We start from the raw sequence: 27,364 nt of genomic DNA, 5'->3' as shown, positions 1-27,364 counted from the left end.
TAGTTACAGTTACTGTGTATGCAGAGGCCTGCCATACTTAAAAACACAATGTAAAACAGAATTGTCAACATTTTCAAAAATCACCCGTTTTTGAGTCTACAACAGGGAAGTGTTATGACTGAGGGTCTAAAAACAGCTGCGTCAATTATTGAGTGCTTTAAGGCAAGAGTTAAAATACACACCTTGTGTTTCAGTATGTCAGTCAGGCCTCTAGAGTGCGGTGCTAAAGTCAACTCAGTCTGACAGTTCATGCCAGCTCTCCTAAAACGCTTATCAAGTTTAGCGACGTCAACATGAAAACATTCTCTGGCATTTTGTCACGCCTCATTGAGAGCACTAAGAGAGGAAGGAGTCATACCCAGCTCATACCTTAAGTGCTCGGGATTTTTGGCAGTTCTCTTTTCCTGACGCCCCGTTTCGTGTTGAACCTTAATGCGTTATTAATAGGATTAATTTAATAAATTCACACTTTATTAATGCCTTTTCACTGTGACCTGCAGTATTGAACAGGGCAGTTGAATATTAACATTTATCTGACTAGCAGACCTCGTCGTTTCAAGTAGTCAGTCGCCTGTAACCTGAACCAAAATAACGCACATTATTATGTTGCTCTCCGCATAACATCAGCGCGATCCGTAGCAAAAAAACCCCCTTCAATTATCACTAGCGCCTCGGCAACAGAGGCTCTGTTTCTCCGGTCCTCGGAGGCCGTGTCCGCGCAGTGCCACGGGATGTCAGACGTGACCTCGAATGCCCCCGTCCGCCACGGTGCGCCGTCCTCCCGGGCAGAGGGGTTAAATTAAGTCTGGGGCCTGGAGAGGCATGCTGGCGCAGCGCTGGGCATGCTAACCCCTCGCCCGCCCCAACCCTCGGTGTGCCTTCGCTGTCAGATGCCTCCACGGTGGTTTGGGCTTCTCCGTGCTCTCTCTTTCTCTCTCTCTCTCTCTCTCTCCCTCTCTCTCTCTCTCTCTCTCTCCGTGTCTGTGAGTCATTTCCAGTCGAGCTGTGGCAAAGGTCAACAAGCGTGGGACACTGCATTCTGCCGCCACACTTTTCTATCTTTTATTAGCAATGAACTTTCAAGTCCCTGGCAAATACGATTATTTAAATGTATGCCATATTTTCTAGTGAGTTGTTCCAGCTTGAGGTTCTGTCTGTGTGTGTATGTGTGTGTGTGTGTGTGTGAGATAGAGCAGAAAAAAGAGTGGAGGAAAATCGGAGGAGGTTTACTTTACTCATTTCATTCTGTGTAAAGTAATGAGAACAAAAACCCTCAGAAATTAAACATGAGAATTAAGAGAAATTGGCACGGAGTGGATTGGCTTTCTGTGAAAATGGCCCCACCACTTCTGGCTTTTAGTGGCTTTGTTATCCATTCCAGGTGCGCACAGGCATTCAATTAAATCCCAATACATGTTTAAAGTGGCTCATCGCGCGTTGAACACCCTAAAAAAAGCACTTCTAGACGCAGGCCACACACGCTGCTTATTTTGCGCGAAAAAAAAAAAAGAAATTCAAGTTGTGCTCAATCTGTCATCGTGTTTGCTGCCACTTTCCAACGTTTGAGCGAAACGAGATCCCGGCGTATCACATCTCCGTTCTAACGACGCAATTAGAGTGGAGCGATGAGCAGGGGTGAGCGGCTCCGTGGAGCTGCATGGGCTGGGCTGGAGGAGCTGGCGTACAAAATCCACTGATTATCGTAGTAGCAATATGGAAGAGGAATATGGATAAGCAAGTGCCATCATCATCACCCACGTCAGGGATGGTGCGTCGAAGAGGGGGGTGGGGGGTGGTGGTGGGGTTAATCAAACAAATTAGCCACTTAAAAGTCCTCGGGAATGAATTGGGTCACCTATAGGCATATGTCTGAAGACATCCGTTTTGGGTCAAGATATTTGCACCACTTGAACTGGAAGCAATTATTTTGGCAATTATCATCTAGTCAAATTGAGCTGCAGTTGATGTATTTACATGCACCCCATAACAACACCTCCTCCCCCCCCCCCCCCCACACACACACACACACACACACACACACACACACACACACATTCACACACTACTACTACTGCTACTTCTCAAGTTGTCATGAAGCCTATACTTAAAGAAGTCGATGTTGCGTACTCTCGTTCACTGTATTTCTCAGCCGGCTTAGGCTGAATATCCCCAGCTATTTTCTGCCCTCAAAGACTGTCTGACTCCTCCCAAAATATCTCATCTGGAAAGCACCACATCGCTGGAGGGCTGTCGTGTAATATTTGCCACCGTTGATCAGCCGAAAAGGCCACGGGGAAAAGAGGAAGATGAAAACGAGGGAGAGGAAGATGAAGGAGGGAAGAGGAGGAGGAAGATGGGGGAGAAAGAAAGAGAGAAAGAAAAAGAATTACATACACAGGCTCAAAAATAATTGAGGCCTGCCAGTCTCGGAGCAAATTACGCAGCAAATGTCGTCTCCCGTCGTGTGAGGAAGTCACAGCAGCAGAACAAGAGCAAGCCAGAGGTTGCGCTCCGCTGCTACTTGATCCGCTGCAGGGGGGGGTGTGATCAGGAGACCAGCTTGAGCTGCCGCCGCGGCCGCCGCCACGGAATGGCAGACAGACGCATCGCAGACGCATCGCTCGCTCGTACACAGAAATAAATAAATAAACGCACAAATAAATAAATAAGCGCCGGACACAAGTGTGTCCCTGTGCTGTGATAAGTGCAGCCTCTCAGGTGCGGTGTTATCTGCGGGCGAGGAGCAACTCTGTTGTAGATATGGTGAACAGCTCAATCGCTGTGCTTGGAACAGCTCGGCGCCCCAGACAGGGTCCAACGTCTCATTGAGTGGGGCTGCGTTCTGATAAAGGGTATATACACACACACACACACACACACACACACACACACACACGCACACACGCACACACACACACACACACACAGATACAGACACAGACACAGACACAGACACAGACACACATACACACAGACACAGACACAGACACACACACACACACACACACACACACACACAGACACAGACAGTGTCCAGTGTCTCATTGAGTGGGGCTGCACTCTGATAAAGGGTATTAGAATCAGGGGATGAGGCAGCCTTGAATGTTTCAAGATGTCTGACCCACTTAATGTCTCTCTGTTTTCTATGCCTCAGCTGCAATGTATGCGTAAGAGTGTGTGTGTGTGTGTGTGTGTCTCAGTGTGTTTGAATGTGTGTGTGAGTGTATGTGTGTGTCTTCTTAAATCCTCCCAGTATCTATGGGGTGCAAATCAGAGGATTTAAAAAGTGACATGCATTGGAAATTACTTCCCATGCATGCCACCATCACCACCACAGCACCATCACCACCCCCACCTCACCCCCACCCTCACCCTCCTCTTCCTCCTCTTCCTCCCTCCTCCAACCCCCTCGTCATTATTTCCATCCTGCAGGACTCTGGAAGCAGATCAGATGCAGGCTCACCCCCACCCTAACCCCCCCTCCCCCCCTCCCTCCCTCCCTCCCTGTCTTTCTCTCTCTCTCTCTCTCTCTCTCTCTGTTCGATGGGAGGCTGTTTGTGAGCCCACCAGCACTTACTGTTGGCTGGCGTCGGGGCTTCTCTCTGCATGATGCTTTACTGCCATCTGTTGCCAGCATCCAGGCAGAGAGTATATTTAGCCGTAGCGCTACTGCTGCTGCTACTGTACAAAACGCTTCCCCCTCCACTGCTATTCATCACAAGCGTACTGTATTCCTTTGGATCGGCTGGCTGGCGTTCGGGCGGGGGAAAGCAGACGGATTCATCTTAAACTAACTGCTGCAGTGTTCTTGGCAAAGCCTCGCCATGTTTGTGTTTGCGAACGTGGTTGTCTTTGTGTGTGTGTGTGTGTGTGTGTGTGTGTGTGTGTGTGTGTGTGTGTGTGTGTGTGTGTGTGTGTGTGTGTGTGTGTCTGTCTGTGTCTGTGTCTGTGTCTATGTCTCTGTGTGAAGCTCTATCCTATAGACCACAGTTCACTGCACCTGACACACTAAGTTGTACTCCAGCCATCTTGTGGTGTAGGTTCCCGTGTATCTACACCCGTAAACAAACTCGACGCATTCACCCTTTTATCGGTAGACAGTTAAAGTTTAAAGAGTTGCCCTTAATCCGCCACAGCAATAACAGCCGTCCTCAAGCCTCGGCGAAGGTACTGTACCGACGATGAATTATTGAAACGCTGGCCGGTCAGAGTGTGCAGGCACCATATTTGGAAAGTCACCCTCGATCCGAGCGCTAGCCAGATGAGCGCATGAATAAATGAAGACGTGGAAGAGCACGGAGAACATTGTTTAGTTTGAGGGATGAAATATGCAACGGATGGTTTTGTTTTCTGAAAGCAGGCCTCTGAAACGCGGAGAGAAGACACATGTGTCACATCCCGAGCTCACAGGAGAAGGCTCTGATTGAGTTTCCTTGCGGTGCATTGAGAGATTGGTTTTGAGGTTTGGTCCAGAGAAGATGACGAGGAGATCTAGTGTCATGCTATAGTTTACGCTATATCTGCACATGTAATCATCCAATATTCATTAAGTAACAAGCGATATACAATGTGAGCACTGAAATTATTCATGCTCACCATGCTTAATGCTGAAATGCATTTGGCTTTTTTGTTTTCTTTGAGTTGTTGGCCAAATAACAAAAGTGTTTTTGGGTTTTGAAACAGATGCTGCTGATGTGTTGCTGTTGCATCTCCATGATTTACATCTCCAGTGACTTCTGTATTCAAGTGCAGAACCTTGCCTCCCTCGTTCTCTCTCTCTCTCTCTGTCTCTCTTTCTCTCTCTCCAGTCTGCCATCCCCAGCACCCTCCCTCTCTCCCTCCCTCCCTCTCCCTCCCTCCCCCCAAACCCAACTCCTCATCCCCTGAGGACTCGGCGTATGGAAATGAGCCTGACGGGTCATTCATAAGCCGCCATTCAGCAGAGCCCATCGGAGAAAAAACACGCGCCGCCTCTGCCAAAGACTCTGCCTCCCGTGTGCCGCCGGACAAATAAAGACCTGGGAAAGACATAGAGCAACAGCCTGCAGGAGTGAGAGAAGAAATCTCTACCAGGAGTCCCCCCCCCCCACCCCACCCCCCACCCCTTCTAGAAGTCTGTCTTGACAAGATAACCCAAGAGCCTTACAGGCACTGGATATTTTTGGACGCATGGCCTTGTGTTACCGAGAACGCGACCGGCAGTGACAACATTCTGAATGTAATTATCGTTTCATGACAAGGTGGGGGGACAGGGACATTGTTCTCCAAAACAAAGAGAGAAAAAAAAAAAAACAACACAACACAAGCAACAATAAACGCAAATGGCAGATAGGGTGTTCCGAAGCTGTGCTTCATTACTCGAACAAAGAAGACAAACATCAGGTTGCATTCCGCACGCGTGTCGTGTTATGGGATGGCATGTGTGAGTGGGGAGGGGTGGGGGGGGTCGCTATTAATTTGCCAATCTGTATGCAGCGCAGTCCGAAGAGCTCGCCCAACCTGTAATTAGTCGCACCTGAAGTTGCAGGGCTTTGATTGCCTTCGGGGAAGTGTCCCATAAGGCTGCTACCAAATTAGCATGAGGGTGATTGCCCTGATTGCTCGCATCTGGCGGCCAAAGGAGAGAAACCCCATTTTGTTCTCGACGAGAGAGCCTGCAATCATCACAACGGACGGTGGGGCCGAGGAGCAAGCGAGCGAACGAGCGAGCGCGCTGCGCTGATTTCGACCGCCCCACCTTGGCCGTCTCTCGACCCATATAGAGCATCTCCCGGAGATGTCCCCTCTGTTCCTCAACAATAGAGCGGTTGTAACAGCTCATTAAGAGAAGGGAGACGCAACAGAGAGGGGGGAATGGGTGCATCAAAGCCTTCTCAAAGCAAGACAAGACAATTAAGAAATGGAGTCGAGAGTTGCTGACATGCACTTAATGAGGCAGACAGCTAGTGAGGTAGCCTACATGCCGACATTATCAACAAGGCTTAGAATTGTTTTCATTGCTTAAACTACCCGCGTGGAGACTTAGCCAAAGCAATAATGATAGTAGTGAAAGTAAAACACCCATGCGATGATGAATAATTCCCTGCATATTTGTGTTTTCTTTGAAAGTGATACAGGAGCTCGAATTTAGAAACGTACTCTATGGCATCCCCCATGTTAATTTTGCACTGTGTATGTCCCCATTGCTGCACTGGCTTGCCTTTATCTTTGTTAAGTTGGTCACCTCGTTTATCTTTCAAACTGATTAGTGTGCGCATGATGGCCTACCTAAGACGTGCATACCTATTTGGTGAAATTATGCTCTGTGCTTGTACACAGCGTCTCTCTCTTTGGGAAGACTGTACTGTACTGTTAATAATAGACCTGAAATGCTCTTGAAACGTTTGCTCTCTGGTGGGTATGACTACGGAATTGCTATGTCCATCATGACATTTCTGTTATACCTTAGTTGAACTCTGTGTCATAAAACTAAAATAGAAATGTCATAAACCAGTTATGACACATTTCCTGTCTTGCCATTAGTTGTTATGACACATCGTGTTCAGGGATTGCACAGTGTCATCATAGCATAGCTTAATATAATACAACAACAGTAATTATCACAAATTAGATGTTATAACAGGTCATGTCACGTGGTGTGGTCAGTCATGTAGTGTGAAGTTATGGTCAGAGCCGTGAATTATAACCCCTTTATGACAGTTCAGGACACCTGCTATTACTTATGTATGTCATGTTGTGTCAGTGTTTAGACGGCATAGGTCTTAAGTGAAGCATTGCAGAATTTCCTTGTTGTTTGTTCCTAGTCATTATGCTACATGTGCATGTACATCAAATCAACATGATGTCTGAAACATTTCAGCAGATAAGATACAAATAAGATAGTTTGTTGCACTACGCAATGTTCAGTGTAGGATTGTGCGTTCAGTGTAGGATTGTGCGTTCAGTGTAGGATTGTGCAGTACATTACAGTGCATTACTGTATGCATTAATTTAGTCGAAGTCATCATTGGCTCTGAAATCAAACTTCTGTGGCAGAATTAAGCTTCCAAAGAAGATTGTTGAATAATGAGTGAATGTAAGCAACACCACAGGGGTCCCATTAAAGCTGTAACACATGGCTATGGTGTGTGTGTGTGTGTGTGTGTGTGTGTGTGTGTGCGTGCGTGCGTGCGTGCGTGCGTGCGTGTGTGTTTGTTTGTGCTTGTGTGTATGCAGAATGCTTGCTGCAAATAGACTTCCTCTCGGCATTAGAAATGGATCTAGGCATTGTGGCCTGGATACCGCTTTTGGCAAATGTGTCAAATTCCCCTTTTTTTTGCCATTTTGTTGTTTATGTAGTTTATGCAAAACAGCAACATTTGTTACAATACCTACTGTATTTATCTGAATAGACACATTTGATATTGAATTCGATGATGTTGCGGACTACCCAGTTTGTGCATTAAGTGCTTAAGCATGGAGGACCATGGAACTCCCACAGCCTCACCATCACTTGTTTTGCAAACAGTTCACGCAGCGGGGTATAAACTGTGTGTGTGTGTGTGTGTGTGTGTGTGTGTGTGTGTGTGTTCACGCAGCGCAGCGGGGTATAAACGGAAGTATCAGGAAGGTGTCAGAGGTGAGGCCTTAAAGAGCGCACTTAAGACAAGCCAAAGAGGGGATCATGACTATTCAGCATTTTACTGGTGAGAAGACAGGCTCTCTCAAACAGTGCCAGCTCTACCAGAGTACTGTGTCTGACCTTGCCCACAGCAAAGGTCCTACCGTACAGTTTTAAACTCTTTTAAAAATGTTAGAGAGTCATGTCAATATGTCAAGCCAGCTGTTATGATTTTGTGATGGCTTTTCTGGATGATTCATCTACTGTATCTTATCTTGACTGTAATTAATTAGTCTAATTAGTTTAGATGTAAAGCAAAAACAATACTACTTTAAATGCTTGTGAAATCACAGAGTGAGAGAGTGAACTGAAAAGAGAAAAAAACAGATTGAAGCCATTTCCAATCTAGTCCATGGCCGTGTCCAATTGTCAAGGACGCACGCTGGATAGTACCATTCTTTCCAGTAGTGTCTCAGTTAGCCAGCTCCTCAGTATGCGTTCCTACATTTGGACAGCACCAACTAGTTAGCGTCACGTGACTCAGGGAGGGGGGTCTGTTGCTTCACGATTTGCATGATATGTGGAGCTTGACCTGCGCTGCGCAATGGATTATGGGATATCTGAGGCCAAAAAGATGCATCGATGCACGCTTGGAAATCATGCCAAAAGAAGTACCCATCTAGTGAGAGCGCTTGACTTTCGGACAATCTATTCTGACGTAACTTCCGGAAAATGCACGCTGCCCAGCGTGTGTACTTATGATTCAGACACAGCCCATGATCTACAGTATTCATCCCTCTCCACTCTAATCGATGAACTCTGACCTATGAGCCTCCTCCCCTGCGAACTGAACCGCGTGGTCCTAGAGGTAGCCGTGTCAGAGGAGCCCAGCGGCGGGGGAACGTGCGTGCTGCACCTGGTGCTGGTCCTGCGGGGCGCTACGCTGCGCTGCTCAGGCCCTCATTATTACCCATGCAGCAGAGGCGGCGGATGCGCACATCGTTAGACAATTACAGGCCAGTCTTGCACAGCGCGCTCCACACACCCCATACGGCACGCCTGCCTCAGCGCAAATTGATGTCAGATACTTTTGACTTCGGGAGGAAGTCACCAGACTATGAATGCCTTCCGTTGCCATCGACCACAACACAGCTATTCATACTAATCTTACAGTACTGTATTGGTCGTCTGAACCCTACCGATTTGGATCGGTTTTGAAAGATGATTTTTTTTTTTTTTTTTCAGATTTCCTTTCCTTTAATAATTGTTTTCCAAATGATTAGGGTCCTCCGATTCTCATGTGCGACGCGGGAGACTCGAGAAGTGTTCTAATGAGTCTGAGCCCATCTTAAAATAGTCTCCAATTCTCTAAGTGCATCCGCACATCTTCCTCATCTGCCACCCTACCAGCCCAGTAATGAAACAAATCTATTGGGAAAATCAGATTGAGATGTCACTTCTAGATGATTTAATATTAACTTGATCAAATATTCAGCTAGTTCTCCTCCCCCTCACGTAGAGCCATGAAAATAACATGTTGTTTGGGGGTTTTCAAGAGACATTTCAAAGGAAGTGCACATTGCATTCCTCAACCAGCCTAATGGCATCACTGTGGAAACCTGCACAAAGCTGCCAAGCGAGGGAAACATCAAATGGCCTCTTTGAAATATCACTCCGCATTTGGGAAACCTGGATTCCACTATCCAGAGAGAGGTGTTAGGCTGGCCTGCATTTTAAAAAAAGTAATGTATCACAAAATGTACACCTCAACCTTTGATAACTAATCCACAAACAGAGCATCACAGCCGCGGGTTTGTACTGTAACATGATGTGTTACTTATAGACTTTGCCAGTCCAGGCACATAAGGTATTCTTAACAGGGCGTGAAATTGTATGGACGCAGACTACCTGGCGTCTGCTCTAAAAGCTATTTAATCTTCGGCAGATGGTTATATTGCCCGTAAATGGTCAAGCATGTGAAATACCACTCAGACGCACTCTGTCTTTGCAAATCCCCTCTCCCATCAACAGGTTAGTGAGAGGGAGGGGATGGAATCGCTCCGTGTGATTTGCACCATGACTGGATGTGAGTTTGCTGAACGGCACGGCACGGCAAGGCAAGCGGTGTGTTGAGAATGGCGGGGCGGGCGGCAGTACAATCTCCATTACCGGCTCTCCACTCCCCCTCGCCACGGATGCATCACTTTCATGCTTAAACGGATTCATTGTGAATGCTGAATGTTCTAATGCAGTCTCTCTCTCTCTTCCTCTCTCTCCTACTTTCACTCCCTTTCTCTGCTTCTCTCTCTCTCTCCCTCTCTCTCTTTCTCCCCCACTTTCTCTCTCTATCTCTCTCTCTTTCAATCTCTTTCTCCGCTTCTCTCTCTCTGTTTCTCTCTCCCTCCCACTTCCTCTCTCTCTCTCTGCTTCTCTCTCTCCCTCCCTCTCTCCCTCCCTCACAGATATCGGCTGCCTGTCACAGGAGGTGTGGGCTTGTGTATGATTGAAGTAGCCGTAGATAATGGGACGTCGAGCCAGCAGAGAGAGTACATCGCCCATCCAGTGTCGGAGGTAAAGGCCTGCCGTAATCTCCATGAGCATCGCTTGTGCGGCGTCACACTGCATTGACTTCTTTGAATACCTCCGCTGCACTGTGGCACATGTCAGACGTGTGTGTGTGTGTGTGTGTGTGTGTGTGCGGAGGGCGGGTTGGGGGGGGTGAGGTGTTGTGTCTGGGACACATAGACAGCCATATGCATCCTCAGGGATGTTATTGTGCTCAGTGTTGAACATGAAGTCATTTTCAGCCACGGCTGGAGTTAGCATTCATTGCCACGGTGATGATGGACTCTGGGGGGACGGACTTTGTTTATTGATCTAACACACGTGCTATTTATTTCCACATGCCATTAATTTCCATAACAAGAAAACAATCCCCTGCACCACCACCCACCCACACCACCTCCTCCACCACCACCGCTGCCATATACTGTAGAATGATAACAATAATATGGAAATTGAAATGTATGTGTCCTCAAAGGAACGCGGAGCCCAATGATTTCCCCCTGTCTGCCTCTAAGAAAATAATTGGCTCATCATAGTGATCCTAATTACCGGGAACTTCACCACGGGCCTTTTTAGCGGCAGATATAATCAGATGCTTTCAAGTGGAATATCAGAGGACGGAACGTCGAGCGCGAGTTCCACGGCGTTCCCTGTGTTAGGGCCACTACAGAGGTCCTCACGCGACCGCAAGGCCGCCCGTTCAAAAAAGAAAGAGACTCCCTGTTTAATGTTGCCTATTAAAGACAAAATGGTCAGACTCATTAACTAATGGCTTTACGTGTCTTAATGCGGTGAGATGGTGAATAGACCAGAGAATATTTAGTCAAAGAAAGTCCTGGCCCTCCAGAGTCTATGATGTCGATTCAGCAAATACACGCTAATACATCAATACACGCTAATGCACAGGGCAGCTGATCCCAGACGACTTAAGCGCAAGATTATGCACATAAGATCCTTTTCAGCAGAACAAGAGATGATGTGTCTATCTGCTTCTTAGATAATCATCCTCATGCCTCATAACAGGTCCTGGCTGGCACGCTCAGTACAGCTCAAGCGGAAAATAAAACAACAATGTGAAAAGTCGAATTTTCTTCTCAATCAGGGGAAAGGGCATTCAAGTTTTGATATTTGACTGAAGGAACGTTCATCTCCTCTGATGTTGCTTACCAAGGCAAACCGTAAAAGCTGGTTACTTACGCAATCGACACAATTGATAGCCAGTGTAGTACCCCTGCTGGGAAACCTTGGCAAAGGGTTGTGTTTCTTTTTCACATTATTTTCACGTTTGCTTGTACACTGCTGATTAATTTTTGTGTCATATTTTTATTTTCTAGAGGACTTTGAGAGTAGACCTAAATGCCCGATCGCTGTATGCTGATAAAATAATACACTTTCTGAGGTTCTGTGAAGCAAAACATGTCATTACCAGAGAGATCCAATCCTTGATTATGATTATAATTGCTGAATGACGTTCGAAGCCATTGTAAAGACACTCTTCAACCAGTCACGTTGACCTAATTGCATTCCAGATTACTGAGCCACCCCAACATTTGTCATTGTGGCTGTGTCTCTATGTTCCTAGGCAACCATTACACTATATTTCTTGGTTGAAGAATAATTATTCAACAGTTAGGTCCGGTCAAGCTATTTATTCATTTTTGATTGGACGAGAGGCCTTCTTTGAGTCATCACCAGTGGCGATATCCCAGCACAGCACCACTGGCTGGGAGAGATACTCAGGCAGCACTTTCCATGATGAAATGTACTAGACCATGTCAAGACTAAAACCAAATGTTGAACAACAAGCAAGTGCATTGTTCTCCCTATTAGACCTCATTCCCCAAACTAGCTGAATGATTGAGTGAACAGAACAGTGAGTGACATCAAACATGGACACTGTACCACCTGTGCCCTGCCACCACCCACGCCAAAAACACGGGAGTGTTGAATCCTGCTGATACGGAGGCAGCTACAGCTGTGCCTCGGCAGGCCGTCTGCCCCCCTGTCTGAGAGATGAACTGGGGAGAAGATTGAGAATCAATGACGGAGATATGATAGAGGGAAGGGGCCCGAAGCCATTTCCCATCAGACAGCAATCTCAGAGCTAAAATGGAGTTCCTATACGATTGAAAACGCATTACATTCCCTGCTAATCTTATATAGAATATGGATGAAGGAGAAGGGTGCTGTTGAGGACTGGGCTGTAGAAATGGGGTTCAGGAAGTTGTGTTGTATTTGGGGTGTGCATGCTGTTCTTTGTGTCAGCGAGACCTTGTTCTCACTGCTTTGTAAAGTGTAACGGGTTTGTAGGTCGCTGAAGACCATAATACTCTGTGTGTATATAGCTATTCATACTGTGTGTGTGTGTGCCATTGTATGCATTTGTTTGTCCTTGTGTACATTGTTGTTTACAGTATACAGTACATTGTTGTTGTTTTTTAAAGTACATTCCTTCATGTGCGTGTGTGTGTGTTTGTGTGTGTGTGTGTGTGTGTGTGTGTGTGTGTGTGTGCGTGTGTGTGTGTGTGTGTGTGTGTGTGTGTGTGTGTACATGTGTGTGTACATGTGTGTGTACATGCATGCATGCTTGCGTGTCTGTGTGTGTGTGTGTGTGTGTGTGTGTGTGTGTGTGTGTGTACATGCATGCTTGCTTGCGTCTGTGTGTGTGCCCGCGTGTGCTCCATCCCTCCCAGGTGGCCCTGGGGCCGACGTTTCTGGGCGGCGTGCCGTCGCTGTCGGAGCTGCACGTGGAGGCCGGCCGGCCGCCCGGCTTGGTAGGCTGCGTGCGCGAGCTGCAGGTCAACGCCAGGGAGCTGGACGTGGCCGGGGAGGCGCTGCGCGGCCGCAACATCCTCAACTGCCACGCCTCCGTCTGCCAACACCAGCCCTGCCGCAACGGAGGCACCTGCGTCAGGTAGGAGAGCGTCCGCCGCGGCACTCAGTGCTCCCCAGTTGGGGACGGGCCGGCCTCTCTTGGGGTCTTTACAGAGGTATGGGTGTTCACCGCATCAAGACACCCTTAAAGGGACACTTCACCGATTAGCATTAAGCTTTGTATCTTTAGAAAACCAGTTATGTTTTTGAATGGTCGTGCATCATTCCCTCAGTTTGCCTTGAGATGGGAGAAATACGGATTTCAATGAAACCCATGAATAGGACTTCCTGCTTTCAATGATGTAAAATGATGATTTTTACATCATTGAAAGCAGGAAGTCCAACATTGAAATCCGTATTTCTCCCATCTCAAGGCAAACTGAGGGAATGATGCACGACCATTCAAAAACATGACTGGTTTTCTAAAGATACAAAGCTTAATGCTAATCAGTGAAGTGTCCCTTTAAAGCTACTGTATGATTGCCTTAACCGGCAGTCAGTCCAATGTTCCCTGTTGACCTGTGTGAACCCAGAGGGGTTTGATGTAGATATGTCCATATGTGATGAATGTGATGAGTCAATGTGCCATCCTCTCATGCCGGAAAGTGTCTATTTCTTCACTGTACAATTAGTCTTAATGTGCTCGGGCCTGGGCAAGAAGTCCATTACTGTTAATCAATTTAGGAAAGTAAAAGAATCAAAAGCCATTAGTTGTGCATTAACAAGGAATATGTTTCCTCTTCCTGTTCTGTTCTACCAGGCTTTTAGGACATACGTCTTTTAACACTAATGAAAGATGAATTTCATAACCACGTCCATATCCTTTTGTATAATAGACAATAGTTCACCATCTTTGAGTCAGCCATTAAATGGAGAAAGCCCATTTATGCTGCATTTTCGGCGCCTAAAATGTTGCCACTTACCGTCAGGCTGTGTATGGCTATTAGCTCAATTCAAGAACTACTATGCCTTACAGTTTTATCTCCCAGCATTTTTTTTTGTTGTAAAAATGTTAATAATGATAACAATCTTAACAAAAAAAAAAATAGAAGGTTCTAGCAGCTCATTTGATCAAACCTCAAACGTGTTTGCCACCAAACAAATTCTGACACAGATAATTATAAATATTAATGATGGCCTAAACCTAACTAATTTTGGTGTCATGCGTCATCATTTGTGCCCTTATTTAGTCTTTCTGCCTGTCAGAATTGTCAGTGAGTGCATGGCAACCCTGTTTTTTTTTAATGATTTTTAATGATGTCTTAACAGCACTGACAAATGGAGACTGGCTTGAGGAGAGTTCACTTTCAGACACGATTCACTAAAATCCACTCAACAGGAGGTACTGTAGCTTGTTGAACAGGAAAAGAGTCTTTGCTAAAAAAAACAAAACCTAGCTAGCAGAAGGTCTAAGATTAGGTTAGATTACATTGCCTTCAGTGCTATTGTCACTGTGTAAAGTGGGAGCACAGGGCCAATGACATGCTATTTCAGATCAGAACAAAGGTGTACTGAGCCACAGCCAAATATTCAAACACTAAAAATGCCTGAAGTTTCTCTCTCGGAACGGACTGTTTATCTAATGAAATAGAAAATCCGTTTTTCCGTACCCGGTATTGGAGTATTTCATCACTGCTTCACTGCTTCTCACCACGGTCTTGTGTTTGTGGTTGCTGTAGAGTAGACGCTGTGTACAGTAAACAGGAGCGGAGCCCAAGCACCATGGTGCTGAGGGTGGTGCATGGGCGCCGTGATTAGCACTTATCCTGGTGTTGATTTGATTGCTTTGCAATCCAGATACTTCACTACAGAGTGGTGACCCCCCAGGGGCACTGGCCTAGCTGCCCCCCCCCCCCCCCCCCCCGGCAAGGCTACTGCCAGTGGCTAAACATTCGCTCTGCAACAACGTAATCCCACCACCAGAAACACTAGTTTGAAAATAAAACAAATAAAAATAAAAACTACTGTAGACAAAAGAGCCAGTACTAAAATGACTGATATGAAACCACTGTGTGCTCTTTATTGTGGCACATTACACAATCTTACAAGTGCTTATCAGGGAAATTGTAGAGGCAGGGGATGTTTTGTGCGTACAGTGACACTCCGATGAGTGCTGGAAGGCTGTGATTATCTCAAATTGTAATCTGCCATAGTGCCGTAGCCTCCTGAACTCTGAGGGATTTGTTGGAGCGGGCTCGCAGAGCAATATGCATTTAGTCAGTCAACTTTAATTTCTCATGTGACGATGTCGAGCGCTGGTTGTTAGTTGTTAGTGATTGAGTTTCCCTCATGCACTGTGTGTTCAAAAGCTGATCACCTGGAATGTGCTCATTAAAGATGCACTCCAGCCATTGATTAATCCCTAAAAACTCATCTTAGTTCCTCTAAGATACACGTTCTTTAGGCTTGTTTAATAAAAAAGCATTCCTTCATGGCCTTCAAACAGGGTGTCTGCCTCTCTGCACGTCAGTCAGGATTGGGTTTCACCAGTCGTAACGCAACGAAGGGCTGTTCTGATTTGTTATTCTGAAACATCAACTGCCCATTTAAACCATAAATGCTAAGCAATGGTATTTACTCCTTATTTTCCTCATGATATGTCTTGTAACACATTCTCATCACATTGTTTGTGTGGGTTCATACTCTATTCAAGTTCAAGGTTTTTTTTTTTTTTTCACATATACTTTGCAGTGTAGTGAAATGTTATGTTAACCCTCTCAATCAAAATGGATCATCCATGTGTATCTGTTTTTGCTTAAAGTACTTACAGTATGATGTACTCATAGTATTGTGGTACAATAAGTCACGTGGCAATGATGCTGTAGCCATTATCGATAGTATTTGTGTACCATATGGGGATGTGTAGTTTAAATGCATCTCTTGTTTCTCGTCTCTTTATGATAGTCAATTATAAACACACTATTGAGTATTTAGTGCATCTACTCATAAACAATGTATGTCTGAGACAAGATCATTTCTACATACTTTATGCATTACATTATATAATACAAATAGTTGTTGTATCGCTTAGAGGTTTCCATTCTCTTGCTGGTCTATTAATCGGGTGCTCCACTAACAGTAAAATAATCTGACTTGTCGCTCTGCTCATTTCATCTCATTTGTTTATTTATTTATAAGGACAGCACACATTCATTAACATTTCTGTAGCATGTGCCAGTGTCATCCAGCCGGCTCATTTTCAACTGTATTGGCAAGATGTTATGAGAACCATCAATTCACTTGGCAAGTTGTGCCCAGATGCCAAGACAGCGATGAAATATAATTTACAAAAGTGCATTAAAACAAAGAAGCAAAAATAAGTCACCTTAAGGAGACAACAGCAACACAGGACAGGCCATCAGCCATGTAGATCAAAACAGAAACACATAGACAAGGAAGAACACAAACAAGAATATTCATGCAACCTCATAGATTCAACATTAAGCATCAACAGACCATCATACTGTAACAATGGGTAGAATACATGGCGTGATATAGTACAGAAACATAATTGATACTGTTCACATGTCTGACTGCTCAAAAGCTAGTCCTTAGTACAACTTCTTATCTGATTTATAGTGTCCCATTCATAAGAAGGTCTTACAGAGAAGCATACAGTAAGTGACTAAAAGCACTGGTCCTAACAGGGGGGCTACACCAGATGCGTAACTGAAGAGTTCCGTTCGCGACGCGTATGTTGCAGCCGGTCGTAGCAGTTAATAATCACTGTAGTCTATGGAAGTAGCTACACCAGACGCAACAGTGGCGCGTACATTCGAAAAAAATAGACCCATCTTCTAAAATGGATTTTACGCGTCGCGAACGGAACGCTTCAGTTACGTCTGGTGTAGCTCCCCTGTAAGAGGGACTACACAGGAGATCTTGTAGCTCTACTGTTGGGGGTGTTCTGCTTTATGAACATACAAAGTGGTGGTGGAGCCTTGTCATTTAGAATTAAAAATCAGGCATGTGTCAGTGTGTTTTATTATGTAAAGGATCTTATACTTAACACAAATATTTCAGTGATGATGCGATTTGGGTTTTCTCTAATACCTTGAGAGCTTGCTTACAAAGTGAGAGAATAGGCTTCAGTGTTGAACTTTTTACCTGTGTCCAGCTTGTCATGCAATATGTTAGGAGGGGGATGATCATGCCATTCATGCACAGTTTTCCTACTGTTGTTGTCTGACAGTTACTTACAGTATATACAATTTGCCAGATTATATTTAGTGGTTTGCATAACCTTTTTCACTTGTTTTTTGAAAGATAGATTGGAGTCAAGAATAATACCTAGATATTTGAAATGTGCGACTGTTTGAGTGTTCTCTCCAGATATATAGACTTTTGGATCAGTGTGTGTTTTTAAGTACAGAATGCGTCAACCAGCCATGTATACATGTGTCATTGTTGCAGTAAGTCTGGCAGCTGCTTACTGAAGATAAATCATTTATAAATGAACTAAACAGGATAGGTTCCAAAATAGATCCCTGGGGTACACCGAGTTCATTGCTCAGGGTGGGTGATGTCTCACCTTTACACGCTGCTTGATAAGTAGGATGTCATCCAATTTAAAACATTAGAGGAGAAGTTCAAATGAACTCATTTGTGAATGAGTATTTGGTGGTTGATGGTGTCAAAGGCCTTCTTGAGGTCTAAAAACACAGCTCCAACAATGCCTCCTTTATCCATTCTTAATTTAATATTTTCCACAAAGTAGCAGTTTGCCATTTCTGTGGAATGGTTAGCTCAGAAACTGAATTGCATTGGGTGCAATGGATAAGGGCTACTGATAACATGTGTGGTTACTGTAGATGCCCAACGATACATTTCTGAGCAATTTTAGAGATAACTGGTTAAAATACTGATAGGCCTATAGTTATTCACATTGGCTGTGTCTCCTGATTTGCAAATGGGTACAACAATAGCTGACTTCCAGTCTTTTGAAAAATGCTCTTCTTTAAAGGAGGCATTAATTATCTCAGTTATCAGTCTTGTGAGTGTAGCAGCATGCTTCTCTATGAAAATTGAGTCTAATCCAAATACATCTTTTGACTTTGAGATTTGTATGGAGTTAATTGTTGGATTGACTTTGGTTTCAGAGACCTCCATCAGTGAGAACACTGTGAGGTATTAATCAGTGGTGAATCTAGAGGACCCATCTGATTATTATGTACACTCATCTTCACAGAGTTAACAAAGAGGGTGTTGAGGAGCGTTGCTGTTTCTACTGCTTCCTTAATCAAAGATCTGTTGTCATTAATCTCCAACTGCTTTGTTGTGTTGGTGTGCCCCTTCCATGTTAACGTCTGTACTCAGTCCAAGATTAGATTTGTTTATGATTTCACCAATTGTTTTGTTGTATGTTGGATTGTGGACATACCGGTAAGTGCATGTGTGCCTGTATCCGCATATATATTACATCACTCCAGATCATGCTTTGAATAGCATTCACTAGTTCACATTCCGAAATTTGCACAAAGACATAAAAGCGTAATAGAAGAGCATGTTTGGCGAAGTCTCTGGCCAGGGTCCTGAAGTGCTTCGCGGAATCACACCGGAGTCGACTGCGCAGGCAGGAGTCGGGCAGGATTCCGCCATGCACCCCTTTATTCTTTACCTATGGAAGACGGGAGGTGAAAGGGGAGGTGGTGGTTGCGAGCGGAGTAACGCCGTTGCTGAAGCTTCAGCAGGTAGACTGCAAATAAGTAGCCTGACTGATTGAAGAAGGAGGCGTGGCAAATTCCGTCATGCTCCTCCCGAACTTCCGTTAGTGAACGCCATTTCGCGTTAGATTCGATTTATATCTATATGTATATCTATCAATATATGTCTCAAATCTATATCACTCTTGGGTATTCTAAATTGGCAAGGGTGTTGGTAGAGTCGGTTTTTTTAGTGAGCTATAAGGGTTAGGTTATGGTCAGACAGACATGTAACCAAGGACTTAGTCACCCTCTCAGGTTGGGTACTAAATATCAAATTTGAGCTCTTGAAGAGGTGGTTATTCTAGTGGGTCCTTTTATTAGCTGCGTAAGATCACATTTATTTGAAATGTGGTTTAATGCTTTAATATTTAGTTAGTCCTCCCGATTGATATTAAAGTCACCCATTGTGATAATCTCTCTGCCTGAGCTGCATTCCCTAAGTATGACCTGCAATTTCTCTAGGCATACAGCTTCAGCAGATGTTGGTCTGTACATTCCAATAAGGAAGGACATCTGAGGTTATAGTGTGACATTAAGACAGATATATTCCAGTTCATTCCCAACAGAGTATGGTATGTCTGTACATGATATGTAATCTTTAATACATAGCAGCGGCAGCCTCCCAACTCTTCCCACAGCTCTATCTCTCCTGAAGACCTTATAGCCAGGAATGTGTAGGGCTGAGGATGGGGAGTTTTTTGTGGAGCCCTGTCTCTGACAGACATAGAAAGTCAATTTGTCATAACATGTTTTTATCTGATCACTTTTGGAGATAATGCTACAAATATTTATTTTAGTGACCCCCTAGCAGACTATTCGGTTTTGCATGAGGATCCCTCAATACTTTGGCGTTATTAACTGTTTGAAGGATTTTCCATTACCGCAGTTTTATCATTGCTGGATTTAGTCCTGTAACTTTCTGTTGCACATTGCGTTGGGCTTTGTTGCTGATGGTTCCATTGGATTGTATTAGGTTTGAGAAGTCAGCTGGAATTCTGGAAAGGTTGATGATTGGACCTCATTTACCTGTTCTGTCACCGAGAATGTCAATCTGAAGAAGGCCAGCTGCATTGTAGCCAGTGATATTTTGTAATGTTGTGAGTCGATATCCACTCTTACCATTTTTCAGGTCACTTTGCAACAACGTCATGAGACATCATCCACCCTACATCTGCAACACCACGCCACAGTGTTTTAACACTGTCATAAGGCTATGCACAACAATATATTGTGCAGTGGTGATTGGTGGAGCCATTTTGCTGTTGTTGGTATGTGATGGCATATGTTTGTTAATCCACTAGAAACTATCAGTGTCCCTACACAGTCCGCTGTGGACATCTTCATTAGCAGGAGAGATGACAGACATGAGTCAGTGTTTAACACTGTGTTGTTGTGTCATTTTGATAGTCATACACTTAGTTTGGGTGAGTTCTGATTCCGTCATGAATGATTCAGTGTTGTTTTGTTGTTGTTTTTGTGCCAAAATTGCCTCGGCTTCACGTGCTTTGATTTTGGCCTTGGATTGTCAGTGTTCATCCTTAAGAATAGCGACTCAGACTGATTACTGATGAGGTATTGCATGGGTGTATTTTCGCACTGCACTGCACACACACACACACACATGCACAAACTCTCACACACACACATACACACACACACACAGTCACACACACACACACACACACACACACACACACACACACACACACACACACACACACTAACACACTCACACACTCACACACTCACACACTCACACACACACACACACACACACTAACACACACACACACACACACACACACACACACACACACACACACACACACACACACACACACACACACACACACACACACACACACAATCATTTGATTGCAAATGACGCTCAATCTAGCGTGTGGTAAAATGTGATGGAAAGGTGGAAAGGTGACGACTCTTTTTGTTGCCATGCACAATATGGAGAAGAGCATGCATACAGCACACCTCTATGAATGATTCAGACCATACATTTTTAAACTGTTTAATATGAGATCACCATCAATAATTGAGCACCTTGCCACATGATCACTCTTGTCAGTTAAACTTGTGCCTGAACAAGCTGTCTAGCAGTATGAATAATGGAGCCAATTCCTCTTTCACACAGTTTAGACACTTTTAACACACAAGGTACTGTAAGACTGGTTACCTGTCTTTTTTTCATTTTGGACTGTGGTTTGTTTCTGTCGATTCAGTGTGCCTATTGTTTTTCATTGTTGTTCTGTTTTTAGGCCAGTGTATGTGGAGGTTTTTTTTTTGGTACAATTTGAAGAACTGTAGTTGGGCCTGAAATGCATCCTTATCTTCGGTTGAGGTCTTAGATTTATCTCAAACGAGATTTCACTGCAGTCTGCAGTTCTGTTGGGTTTCGTCAGATAAGTCCATGGGAGAGAGAGAGAGAGAAAGAGAGAGAGAGAGAAAGCATTGTGTTGCGATATTTCCTAGATATGGTGGCCTTATAAAAAAAAAAGAAAACTTATATGGTCACGATTTTATCATTTTATCATACGAATAGAGCTCCTCTTTGTGTTGTTTTGTGCAAACCACACTCATGGAGCCTAGTGATGGTATTGTGAGCTGTGTTTGGGTGTCCACATTTCATGAGTCGGTGCGGCATTGTTGAGAAAACATTAGTCCTGAGAAGCCTGCTGAAGGAGTGTGTGTGTGTGTGTGTGTGTGTGTGTGTGTGTGTGTGTGTGTGTGTGTGTGTGTGTGTGTGTGTGTGTGTGTGTGTGTGTGTGTGTGTGTGTGTGTGTGAGAGTCCTGAGAAGCCTGCTGAAGGAGCAGGCGAGCGTCCTTCTGCCTTTTCAGATGGAAGATTACAAACAAAAAGCCCCTTCCTCTTGCTTTCCCTTTTCCCTTATTGTTCTGTGTTGGCGAGGCGGTAATCCTGCATAGCCCAGAGATTTCTGGTGGAGCAGGAGAGTGAGTGAGTGAGTGAGTGAGTGTGTGTGTGTGTGTGTGTGTGTGTGTGTGTGTGTGTGTGTGTGTGTGTGTGTGTGTGTGTGTGTGTGTGTGTGTGTCTCTGTGTGTGTGTGTGTGTGTGTGTGTGTGTGTGTGTCTGTGTGTCTGTGTGTGTGTGTGTGTGTGTGTGTGTGTGTGTGTGTGTGTGTGTGTGTGTGTGTGTGTGTTCTGTCTCTGTGGCTAATGTGCAGGCCCTGCATCATGAGCAGATGGCTCCACACTATTTCTCTGCCCTGGCTTGCTCTCTTTCTCTTTCTCTCTTTCTCTCTCTCACTCTCTCTCTCTCTCTCTCTCACACACACTTTCTCTGGTGTCCGCCTCTGCCTTTAAGTCAGTTTTCTTGTTTTTTTTTTTTCTGGGGTTGTTTTTCTATTTCATATTTTGCATGTTTATTTGGTGTAGTGTTTTACTAAAGCAGTCGAGCATAGCAGCATTCTACACCAATGTAATCTGTAGTTGTTAAGCATGGCAGAACAATAGAGCATGAAACGTTGTTGTTGTTGTTGTGAGGCGTTGAAACAGACCACAAACATCTGCACGTTAGCCCAGTCAGCTCACCACTAGCACCAGGCTAGGTAACCTGTCCTTAGGAACCCTCAACCCAGTCCTGCAGAATGTCACGGCTAGCCAAGTGGATAATAGACTTCATGGCAACTAAGCTGTTGAGACAATGTATGGCCTCCATGGGCTGCCCAATCAGTCAGCTCTCTTCCCTGGCCAGACATACCTGGCAGGTCTTAAAGCCTACCTTGAGCCCCCCAGGCTAGACTTAACAAGAGTGATGGTTCAATGTGGGGGCTGCTGGGCTCCCAGACTGAGGCCACGGAACAGAACAGAACTCAACTCCAAGTGCTGCTGAGCTCCAGCCAGTTCTCCACTATTGCCAGTAATGATCTGATTGCTACAATGCTACAGTACGTACTGTATATGCAGTCAAAAGGCTGATTGCATTTCTAATGTTGTGTCTGCTGCTGCTGCTGTTTCTGCTGTTGTTATTGCTGTAGCTTATTGTAATGACTTTAATGAAGATGAAGGCAATTGCTCCAAGTTTTGATTCCTGAATAACTTGAATAGTATGCCCCGCTTCTGTATTCCAATTGCTGCACAGTGGGAAATATTCCGATTAAGCTGTCCGCATGATAGTCATTTGACGATGCCTGTTTTATCTGTCTTAGTGTCAGAAGCCTCGTTGTGCTATGTCTCCTCCTGAGCGCCGTCTGATCCATCTACGCAAAGTAGTTGTCAGGCCTCTCTCTCTCCCTCTCTCTCTCTCTCTCTCTCTCTCTCTCTCTCTCTCTCTCTCTCTCTCTCTCTCTCTCCCTCTGTCTCTCTGCCTCTCTCTCTCTTTCTCCCTCTCTCTCTCCCTCTCACTCTCTCTCCCCTATCTCTCTCTCTCTCTGTCTCTCTCTCTCTGTCTCTGTCTCTCTCTCTCTTTCTCCCTCTCTCTCTCTCCCTTTCACTCTCTCTCCCCTATCTCTCTCCCTCTCTCTCAATCTCTCTATCTCTCTCTCTCTCTCTCTCTCTCTCTCTCTGCACTCCTTCTTTAATAAGATTCGGTATCATTCCTCAGGAGCTCTTTGTCCCAGTGTGTCAGCCCAATGCGTCCGACCCCCAGGGGGGGGAGAGAGCCAGAGAGAGGGAGTAGTGGCCCTAATGTTGTACGCATGCACACATCCTCCAAGGGCTCGGGAGGAGAGCGCTGCCAACAGCATCTGTAATATTTCTCCCAGGCTCCGGCACAGGACAGCGGCGCAGGAGCCTGTCCTCTTGTTGCTCTGTGGCCTTTTGCTTTGTCAGGCTGGGTCCTGTGCTCTGGCTGCGCAGAGATCGCCGTGGCCTCTCCCAGGTCAAGCCAACCGCAAATGCCGTCGGCGTCAAAAGGTGACACTTTAAAGTCCCCTACTGCGATGTTAACATGAGCTGTGCGGCACAAACAAACCTGTTTGTTGTTGTTGTCGGTGGTGTTGTGATGGTGGTGGTGGTGGTGGGGGGGAGAGACTTGTGGGTAAAACATGGCCATGACTGTAAGAAAACACTGAGATTGCATAATGCGACAGACCTCCACCTTTAGCATGCTTTAGGTGCTCAGCCCTGGGTAGTGGCTTCTTCCCTTTACTGGTGTGTTGCTATCAAAGGCAGATTGTTTTCACAGGCAATTTCAATGCCATCAGTGCACCTCTGAAACCTCACCTTTTTTTTCAGGTCTGCAAATGAACGTTATTCACCTCAATTTCTCTACCTGACAGTAATGTGAACCCTTGGTGCACGTCAAGCTGATCCAGTTCTTTGATGGAACATACAGCAGGCTATAGCATCTCTGGTCTGATTACATGCAATATTGTATGTCGCTACCACATGCACAGTGAACTACAGCGGTTAGTGCTCTGCTTTTTTTCCTCCTGACCTGAAAATGAAAATGACAGGCATTCACAGCGGGTACCTCTCAGTTGAAGGCCCCCAGGGATCCCGGTGGAGGGACTCTGCCCGCTAATAATTCTCTGATTGGCTTGAACAAAACTGAAAGGCATGTGGTCACTGCCAGTGTCATCAGTCTGTGGCCTTCCTTCCCTCCTTATTTCCTCCCTGACCCTTTGTCCACTAATTGTCTCCCTCTTCTTATTATTACCAATTTAATTATTCAAAAATGGCATCGCGCTGAGATCCTGCTCAGCGAAACTAAGCCCGGCCACCACCAGCACCACCACCTATTCTCTGTTATCACATTAGCTATGATAATGTTCATATTTCTGAAGGAGTGTGTGGGCAGTGCTTGTGTGACAGGTCATTTATTCCACCCCCTGAAATACATACGTCGTCAACAGCGTTTGACCCAGTTTAGATGTGAACTGTGCAGCAGAGACCGGCCACCTCCACACTCTGGCCCCAGAGTAGAGGCTCAGAGGCGTTGGAGGTTAGCGCTAGACTCTCTTCTTTTGGCTTTCTTTGGCACATCTCCACCTGTCCTGAAAAATCTGAACTCTGAATTTCCAAATGGGGAGAATGTTACATGCACAAGGAGTTAGCTCTTCTGCTTTTGATTCAATCCCTGGCTCTCAGCCGTGGCAGCTTTACTTGCACTGTGTTATAGTTGACGTGGCGTATCAAAGGTTACAATTGAGGTCAGAGTCTGCTAATGGTTGTTTTTTTTCTTCCCCCTTTCCCCTTTATGATGTATTCTGGAGTTATTTCAGGTATTGTTAAAGGGTTCTTTTGAGGTCTCATCTGCTTCTGTGCTCAGATAGCCGTGTGCAACAGAGGAGACACAAGCTCTCTCTTCCTTTGCTGTTGTTTTTGTTTTTTTCCCCTCTCTCTCTCTTCACCCCCCCGCTCTGCATATCCACTTCCAAGCCAGTAAGTGCGTTCGCTGAAGTGCAATCAGTCATGGAAACAGATGTGTTTGCATGTAGCGCATGAAACACGGCGCTAATCTGGTAGCCCGCTATGTCATTACCCCCTACCGTCCTAAAGGCGGTGACAAACCACTTGCTCCCTCCTTGGGGACGCTGCTAACGGCTTCTCTCACGGAACCGTCGAAATTCAGGTCAGGGTCTGGCACCTCGTGGGCGAGGAAATTAAACATCTTTCTTTTTTTTCGTGCGCTTCATTCTTTCTTGATGAATCATTTTTTTCTGTTTTGACCGCCACTGTTGATCCTCTGCATTTCTCACTCACTGTGCTTGGTATGCACAAGGGTTTTGGATCATCAGTTGAAATGTTTATATCCATGTGAAGTGCTTTTACTCGCAGCACAGACATTACTTATTAATCGTTCTCATAGGCCAATTTTCAGCACAGAGAATAATAAACAAGTAAAGCAAACATTTCCACATATTCTACAAAAGCGCTCTTTTGCTGAACCCTCCTAAAGTCACACTCATGAAGACGCACACATACACACACACACACACACACACACACACACACACACACACACACACACACACACACACACACACACACACACACATTCTCTCTCTCTCTCTCTCTCTTTCTCTCTTTCTCATACACACACTCTCATACACACCCACTCTCACACACACACACACACACACACACACACATGCATACACACCCACATACACACACACAAACACATACACATATGCACAATACACACACAATCAGACACATACTGTACACACACACACACACACACACATTTATACAGACTCGCAAGCACGCAGCCTGTGAAGACAGTCATTACCAGCATCGCTGAAGTCCTGCGACAGTCTGTAAATATTTCATTTCTAGAATCCAGCTCTAGAGAAGCACAACGCATACCCACCGAGCAGCTGTTCAAAGCGCATTATTAATTTATGGATTTGAAACCCTTCCAGTACTTCCTGTATCTGATATTATACCTTTGAAAAATGTGTGCATCTTACAGCCGCTTATGAATTCCCCCCCCCCACCACCACACACACACACAGAAACTCACACACACAAACAAACACATGCACACACACACACACGCACACACACACAGCCATGCACACTTCTCTGAATATTACTTATCATGCTGGCCCACCCTCCTCTACTCAGCTCGAGATAAACCGCAGGAATACGAATAGAAAGGCAAGGATGGATCGGAATTTCTGCCGGGTTCCTCCCGAATCCTGCATGCATTAATACTCCCACACTTCCAATCAGCAGCCGTCGCATGGGAGAGAGAGGGAAAGAGCAGGCGGGGGGGGAAGGAGAGGGAGGACGGGAAGACAGGAAGTAAACGTTGGTATGCTCTGCTTAAAGAGCCCCTGTGACGTCAGCGACCATCAGCGGCGGCGCTTGTTATTCAAGTCAATCCACAGACGCCAAATCCCATTGACTAGTGGTGCCCTTCGCTATCTATCCGTTTAGATGGCCTGACCTTGACTTGGAGGACTGTGCTTTTGATGCACCCTGAATAGTGGCCGTATTATGCCTCTTGTGGAACTCTGTAGACGAGGGACTTTTCCACCGCGCTGTTTCAGGTTTGTTTTTGTCGTCTCTGTCCTGTCTGTTGCCTTGGGTTTGTATATTCAGTTTGCAGCGCTCTGAATGTCTGAGTGATATGACCGCCCAAAGTCAGAGAGTCAGTGATCCAACAGCCAAAAGCACGACGGCCTCCTCTAGTGTCCTTAATCGTCTCCTTGGTGTTTGGTTGTCTGTTTGGTTGTTTGTTTGTTTGTTTATTTGTTTATGTGTTTGCTCTTCCTCTCCCCTCTTGTGTGCCCTCAGCGACGTGGAGGACTGGGCCTGCCTGTGCCCGCCGCTCTTCTCGGGCAAGCTGTGCCAGTTCACGGCCTGCACCCAGAGCCCGTGCACCCACGGCGGCACCTGCGTGCCCCAGTCGCGGACCGAGGCCGTGTGCGTGTGCCCGTACGGCCGGCGCGGGCTCCTGTGTGAGGACGGTAAGTGCCCGTAACTCTGCGCCCGCTCGCCATCACCACTCCTACGAACCCACCACCCCTCATATCACCCTTCCTATGCCACCCCCGCCATCACCACTCCTACGAACCCACCACCCCTCATATCACCCTTCCTATGCCACCCCCGCCATCACCACTCCTACGAACCTGCCACCCCTCATCTCACCCCGAGAGCCTTCAAGGATTTCTCCGCCGTTCACAACCACCCT

General features: G+C 45.6%; 1 protein-coding gene across 1 annotated transcript in view; it reads left to right on the top strand.

The window, feature by feature from the left end:
- eys (eyes shut homolog) overlaps positions 1-27,364 on the top strand; it is a 204,334-nt gene that overhangs the window by 155,342 nt on the left and 21,628 nt on the right. The window contains exons 42-44 of the mRNA XM_062520401.1: positions 10,063-10,171; positions 12,859-13,079; positions 26,965-27,137. Of these exons, the coding sequence (XP_062376385.1) occupies positions 10,063-10,171; positions 12,859-13,079; positions 26,965-27,137 (503 nt within the window). The remainder of the gene's footprint in view (positions 1-10,062; positions 10,172-12,858; positions 13,080-26,964; positions 27,138-27,364) is intronic.

This window comes from Sardina pilchardus, chromosome 18 (genome assembly GCF_963854185.1).
Source record: "Sardina pilchardus chromosome 18, fSarPil1.1, whole genome shotgun sequence".
In the NCBI taxonomy this organism is placed as follows: Eukaryota; Metazoa; Chordata; class Actinopteri; order Clupeiformes; family Clupeidae; genus Sardina; species Sardina pilchardus.
Note: the sequence above shows the minus strand (reverse complement) of the source record. Positions and strands in the feature narration are given on the sequence as shown.